Genomic DNA, 6,782 nt, shown 5'->3' with positions numbered 1-6,782 from the left:
GCCCCCTGCGCAACCAGCTAGTCGGCTACACATTCCCGGGTCACTTTTGCGCACCACTGGGAGTCAGCGCCGGGTCAGGAGCCAAGGGAGGGGCCAGGGCTGTGGGCGGTGAATCAGAATGGTGTAGGCAGGAAAGTTCTAGGTACTAGACTAAGGAACCCTGAGACATTGGAACCCCTTCCTCTAAGAGAAGTACTCCTTTTTTCCACCTGAATCCAGTCCAGGGTAGGGTGCTGAAGGAAGGGTAGGGTTGGGATGGGGGAACATGGGTTGAAGCAGTCACCTCCCCCTTTCTTAACAATTCCCAGACTGCTAAGGGACCTGTCGCCTAGAATATTGAACTCTTTCTTCCTGCTGGGCATGCTGGAGGCCAGTTGCAAACAACTCCACCCCTCACTCCCTAAATGTTATCTCTAATGCAGACCTCAAATAAAAACCTACATGTTTGGTTACTGGGTTTTTGACTGTGCACTGCGCACCGCGCGCTTTGCATTTTGGCTTCATCCTTCTTTCTTTCTCCTCGCGCTCTCTTTCTTTCTAATCTTCTAATTGACTTTTTTTTTCTTTTTTTGTCTTTTTTTTTTTTAAGAACGGCGAGCGATGCGGGCGCTGCACGTTGGCTGCGGCCCGCTTCCTGCTTTCTAATGTTCCATTGTGAGGAGCTTCCATTGTGACGTCGCGCCCCTTCGGCTGGGCTTTGTCTGTCCATATATGGGCAGCTACGTCACGGAGCTTTCCCGGGGCTCAGATAAATAGACTGGTGGAGTTCCCTGGCTGGGAGCTTTTGGGCAGCAGTGAGCTAGCTAGGAAGCGGCGGGGCTGGTGGTGGTGGTAGCAGCGGCAGCAGCAGCGGCAGAGGAGGTGGCGGCGGCAGCAGCGGCGGCGGCGGCGGCTGTGGCAGATCGGGGGGCGGGAGGGGGTCGGCGGGCGCGTGTCTGTTTGTGAGCTCAATACTGAAGCCGCGTCTGACCCCCTGGAGCCTAGATCTCCCCCAGCCCAGCCCCCATCCCACTCCCCGCACACGCCCCACCCCACCCCCACGACCCAGCGTCGCACCGCATCAGCTGAAGCACCCGAAAGGATTACCCTCTTTGCCCCTCTCCCACCCCCTCCAAAAAAAAGAATAGATCCCCTCCCCTGGCCCACCCCTTCCCCTCTTCCCCCCTCCCCGAACTTTCCCTCTCGCATGCTTTTCCCCTGCACCACGGATCGCCTCTCGGATGCCGCTAGCCTGGAAGCTGCGTTAGAAACAGGCGGCGGCGGTGGCGGCGGCGGCGGTGGCGGCGGTAGCTCGGGACTGCTATGACCGGCAAACTCGCCGAGAAGCTGCCGGTGACCATGAGCAGTTTGCTAAACCAATTGCCTGACAATCTGTACCCCGAGGAGATCCCCAGCGCGCTCAACCTCTTCTCCGGCAGCAGCGACTCAGTAGCCCATTACAATCAGATGGCTACAGGTAAGGGTGGCGGTGAGGCTGCGAGGCAGCGAGGAAGGAAAGGGGGTGGAAGAGGAGGAGGAAGCGAGCTAGCGATGGATGCATAGATCGATGGATGCAGAAATGGATGGATGGAGAGACGGATGGAAAGATGGGGGGCGCGCTGGGAATTTTCCGGGGGGCGAGTTGCTTTTCCCACCCACTCCTCCCGCCCTCCGAGATCGGGAAGGCTTGGTTGGCTACGCCGCCACGGTGGAGGCTTCGGTTCTCCCGGGTGGGGGCAGCCGCCGACCGGAGGGAGGTAGGTGCGAGCAGCTCTGGGGTTCTCCCTCACCACGCAGGGGGCCGATCGCTGGGCTGGGCGCAAGGCGTGGTGCTGTAGCCCCCTTTCTCGGGAGGAGCCCAGCGTCTTTTTCACCCGAGCTCTCCCCCCCCCCTTACTCCCTCAGCCTCCCACCCGGGATGGAGCCATGTGCGGCGTGGAGTCCCCGCGGTGGGAGAGGTACTGCGACGCTGCCTTTCCGGGGCGTTCAGCAAAGCCATTGGGGGTGTGGGGACGGCGGGGAGAGGGAGGGGGCTCACCCACGGGGCGGGGGAAAGGGTTTGCCACCGGGGGCGATCCGGGGACCCGGGAGCTTGGGAAAGGCAGCTGCTCCCGCCGTGGAAGCACCGGCCGGTTTTCCGCCGCTCTCCACTCTCAGCGGGGTCTAGGCTTTTCCCCTCCAGCACAAGCCGAAAGCTCCTTCAGGCCGGGAGGAGACTGGGGCCGGGAGAGGCTCCCTTTACGGGCGGCACCCTTCTGCGCTCCGAGGACAAAAGCGTCGAAGCGCTCTGGGTCGGCCACCCGGGGCTCAGCGCCCGTAGGGGGACATCGCTTGGGGCGTGAAGGTGCGGCGTCTTGGAGTAGACAGGGCCGGGGGAAGAGGCCGAGTTGTGTATGCTGGAGAGCGAGAGCCGGGCGCGCTTCGGGTCTGAAACTACCTGTAGCTGCAGCTACCTGTCCGCCCCACCTCGGGAAGAACAACAATGCTCTCTCGCGCGCGTGCGTGTATGTGTGTGGTACGTGAGTGTGTGCGCGGCGTGTGCGGTGTGTGTGCCGGAGCCACTCCACACCCCGATCCGTAGTATTTTGCTGTATCCAGGTTGCGCCGGGGAGCGCGGCACCGCCCGCTTTGCGCCGGGCTCAGCGTTCCTCTTACCCCACGCGCTGCGCACTCCAGCCGGCCGCACCCTCTACTCCTAGGCAAGGACCGGGGCGCCGCAGACCGGAGCCGGCTCGGCTTCACTCACCCCTCCCCTCTCTCCCCCGCTCTCCGCAGAGAATGTGATGGACATCGGTCTGACCAACGAGAAGCCCAATCCGGAACTCTCTTATTCGGGCTCTTTCCAGCCAGCTCCCGGCAACAAGACCGTGACCTACTTGGGAAAGTTCGCTTTCGACTCTCCTTCCAACTGGTGCCAGGACAACATCATTAGCCTCATGAGCGCCGGCATCTTGGGGGTGCCCCCGGCCTCAGGGGCACTCAGTACGCAGACGTCCACGGCTAGCATGGTGCAGCCTCCGCAGGGCGACGTGGAAGCCATGTATCCGGCTCTACCCCCCTATTCCAACTGCGGTGATCTCTATTCGGAGCCCGTGTCTTTCCACGACCCCCAGGGTAACCCTGGGCTCGCCTATTCTCCCCAGGATTACCAATCGGCCAAGCCGCCGGCCTTGGACAGCAATCTTTTCCCCATGATTCCTGACTACAACCTGTACCACCACCCCAACGACATGGGCTCCATTCCGGAACACAAGCCCTTCCAGGGCATGGACCCCATCCGGGTCAACCCACCCCCTATTACCCCTCTGGAGACCATCAAGGCCTTCAAAGACAAGCAGATTCACCCGGGCTTCGGCAGCCTGCCCCAGCCGCCACTCACTCTCAAGCCCATCCGACCCCGCAAGTACCCCAATCGGCCTAGCAAGACCCCGCTCCACGAGCGGCCCCACGCGTGCCCCGCAGAGGGCTGTGACCGCCGCTTCAGCCGCTCGGACGAGCTGACCCGGCACCTGCGCATCCACACGGGCCACAAGCCCTTCCAGTGTCGGATCTGCATGCGGAGCTTCAGCCGCAGCGACCACCTCACCACTCACATCCGCACGCACACCGGGGAGAAGCCCTTCGCGTGCGAGTTCTGTGGGCGCAAGTTTGCGCGCAGCGACGAGCGCAAGCGCCACGCCAAGATCCACCTCAAGCAAAAGGAGAAGAAGTCAGAGAAAGGGGGTGCGCCCTCTGCATCCTCGGCGCCCACCGTGTCCTTGGCCCCTGTGGTCACTACTTGCGCCTGAGGCTCGGGCACCCAGATCCCCTCTTTTCCCTTCCAGTGCCTCCTGGCTGGTCGCCTGAAAGCAGCGGGGAAAGCCAGCCACTGAGGCGCAGGGGCCGCGCCCTGGTCTCGCCCTGGACGTGCGGCCCCCTTTGCCTCCCCTTCGATGCCCCCCATTCCCACCCTTTCACACCGGCCGATGGTTGGGGGCTAGGGCTGGAGGCACTTTCTCCTTGCTGTCCCCCCTTTGCCAAGGCGTGGGGGCGGAAAGGTGGCGTCTAGCCCGCTTTGTTCAGTTAGGATCGCCTTGATCCAGGGGCCGCTGGGCCGGGCCAAGGACCTGCGGGGGACTGAAGGCGGGACCCATCCAACCTTCGCCAGACCCAAGCACCTCACTGTTTCCCCCTCCAGTGTCTCCCTGTGTTACCCCTCGAACACCCGAGAGGGGGAGGGGGTAAGGAGCGCACCAAAGCGCAGAGCTTGCTGCCAGCCGCACGCACGCGCGCTTGCGTGCGGTGATGCGCGCGAGTGTGTGCGTGCTCGCCTGTATGTGTGAGTGTGCGTGTGTATGTGTGTGTGCGCGCGCACGCGTGTGTGAGACTCTTGAGCTGAACTGGGTTGTGTCTACCCCTAAACTCTTCTTCACATAGGGTCTCCAAGCCGTTGGGAGATGTCCCAGGCTGGGGACCTGCATGTGGCCGGAGGAGATGGTCTTCCATCTGCTCCGTAATAATGTTTCTTACAGAAATGCCTCGGACGCAGCTGCTGCGGTACTGCTGCCGCCGCCTCGGGTTTGGCTCCTCAGAGGCCCCTTCCCTTTCCGAGCGCTTCCCTCTTAGGCCTCAGGGCAGTTTGATCTTTAGGGAGAAAGAGCCACCATCTCCTGAGCCTGCCTTTTTTTAAAAAAAAAAAAATCATTTGCTCAGCACCCCCCACTTTTCAAAATCTGTGTTCTTGAGCTTGCCCTCTTCCTTTCCTCCCCATGGTCTCCTTTTCCCTCTCAGGTTCTCACTAGGTCTCTCAAGACAGGCCTCGCTCAACCACCCTGATGTTTGTCATTTCTCTTTCCCCCATTTCTCATTCCCCCATTCCTGGGAAAAGCTGGCTCTATTCATTTGCCCTCTGTGATCGCCAACACAGCAGTTAGAAATGAAATGTATGTATATGATGATTGTCGGTGTGTGTATGTAGATGTATGTGTGTGTTTCTTGATACACATATGTTTACATAACACACACTCTGTATTCCTAGCAAAAATCAAATCTAAGGCATTTGGTTATCCAGCGCAGTGCACTGGAATAAAGAGAATTTGTAGGCATATACAGCTTTAAATGATTTATTTTTATGAAAATGCTAACTGAGGAGATTATATCTACCTGTGTATGTGTGTGTGTGAATATATGTGCACACATGTGTATATATGCATACACATTCTGTTCAAATGGTCCTCAAAACTAGATGGGGATTTTTTGCATTAATCTGTTGCTGAACAAGGCACGTCTGTTTCACTCCCCCATCACACCTTTCTCCCAGCCCTACCTCACCTCTTCTCAGGAGCCCCTCTACCCCAGCTGTCCTGCCCGGCCCTTCCTCACACAGGGTGGCCCTTTTGAAGTGGAGACGCAGAGAAGGGTGCTCTCTGACACAGCTTCCTTCCCAGTCTTGACTGAATGTATACTGTTTCTTATTGTCATTTCTCCTGTGGCCATCGAGCTGCCCAGAGAGGAACGACAAAGGTCTGGAGTTTACAGAATGTCTGTTTTTAAAGTCACTTTATGCGTTTCCCACTTTTTTTTTTTAAATAAAAAAATAAAATAAAATAGAAGCACCACCGTCTTTTGGTGGTGGATAAATAATACTAAAAAGGACTCTGGTGAAAGGAGAGGGAAAACTCAAAGAATAGGGGGATTGGGAATTTCCAGGTACTCGGGCTTTTTGTAGAAGGAGAAGTTTGCCAGGAGGGCCCATATTTTTTCAGCTGAAGGGTAAAATCTTTCTTTGCAGAGACAGTATTTTGCTGAATACTTTTTATAATGTGATGATTATTTAAACACACACACACACACAAATTTTGGTCAGTTCAAAGCTGGAAGGAGGAATCAAATATCCTTTAATATTTTTTCCTTCCTCCTTCTGAAATATGCATGTCACTGCATGGTAACTCTGACTTTTCCTTTGTTTTAATAAAACTGTTCTCAGTCATTTAAGCTAAACTAAGAGAAAAATAACTTTGTTGCCAAAAGGTTGTGCTATCCCGATTTTTTTTATATGTCTGCATGTTTAAAAAAAAACCAACAAGAGAAAATGCACTCTAACTTATGTGAACTGAGAGAAAAAAAATATCAGGTTTTAAACAGGAAAACCTATGGGGAATGATATTTTTTGAAAGACTTTTGTATACAGTTGAGTACTTAGAAAAAGACAAACCAGATGTAATATATTTTGTGGATGTTTTTATTTCTTGGATTTATAGTACCTTATACTAAGGTTAAACAAATGCTTGATATTGTGAAAAGGTGAGATTCTTCACCAACATTTCATTTACCCCTTGTCACATTGTTATGCCAATATAATATAGTTCATGAAAACAGCATTTTTAAAAACAAATATTGAAATGGTGTAATGTTGTACCATTTGCCCTGTGAGCAAATGCCAATACAGTAAATATATTGTGTTTGCTGACAATCAGCCCGTCTTTACATCTCATTTTATTTCTTGTTTTCATGGTATAAAGTTTTAGTTTGGCCTGGGGTTTTTGTTGTTATTGTTGTTGTGCGTTTTTGTTTTGGGGTCTTGATTTGTTTGGGGTGCGGTGGTCTGTTTGATAGATTGTGGTGCCTGGATTTATGCCTCTTGCTCTGAGAACCCTCAGAGTAGAACTGATGACCGTGGACATGGGTCAGAATTCTGTGTGGGTTCTGATGTTTCTAATCCAGCTTTGAATGCTGGCTCTGAGAGGATTCCACTCTACCCTTCATGGATTCTCAGACTAACAGAACAATTAGATGAATGGGTTGGGTAGGCTGAACTCGAGGGA

General features: G+C 54.9%; 1 protein-coding gene across 4 annotated transcripts; it reads left to right on the top strand.

Moving 5' to 3' along the window:
* Positions 1-797: 797 nt before the first annotated feature.
* Egr3 (early growth response 3) lies at positions 798-6,490 on the top strand. Of its 4 annotated transcripts, XM_057786771.1 has the most exons (3): positions 1,325-1,456; positions 1,885-1,937; positions 2,755-6,490. In XM_057786771.1, the coding sequence occupies exons 2-3, from the start codon at positions 1,898-1,900 to the stop codon at positions 3,765-3,767; spliced, it is 1,053 nt and encodes a 350-aa protein (XP_057642754.1). In that variant the 5' UTR covers positions 1,325-1,456; positions 1,885-1,897; the 3' UTR covers positions 3,768-6,490. The 4 variants fall into 4 exon arrangements, with proteins under 4 accessions (XP_057642753.1, XP_057642754.1, XP_057642751.1 ...); XM_057786770.1 differs by lacking the exon at positions 1,885-1,937 and having other exon boundaries at positions 798-1,456; XM_057786768.1 differs by lacking the exons at positions 1,325-1,456; positions 1,885-1,937 and adding an exon at positions 1,569-1,736.
* The last annotated feature ends 292 nt before the right edge of the window (positions 6,491-6,782 follow it).

This window comes from Chionomys nivalis, chromosome 12, assembly GCF_950005125.1.
Source record: "Chionomys nivalis chromosome 12, mChiNiv1.1, whole genome shotgun sequence".
In the NCBI taxonomy this organism is placed as follows: domain Eukaryota; kingdom Metazoa; phylum Chordata; class Mammalia; order Rodentia; family Cricetidae; genus Chionomys; species Chionomys nivalis.
This window is presented reverse-complemented; position numbering and strand designations above follow the sequence as displayed.

Excerpts from the sequence above, each read along its gene's own strand:
- Egr3 (XM_057786770.1), top strand. The coding sequence starts at position 1,303 with ATGACCGGCAAACTCGCCGAGAAGCTGCCGGTGACCATGAGCAGTTTG. Across the intron at positions 1,457-2,754 it reads TTACAATCAGATGGCTACAG|AGAATGTGATGGACATCGGT; the intron begins GTAAGGGTGGCG and ends CGCTCTCCGCAG.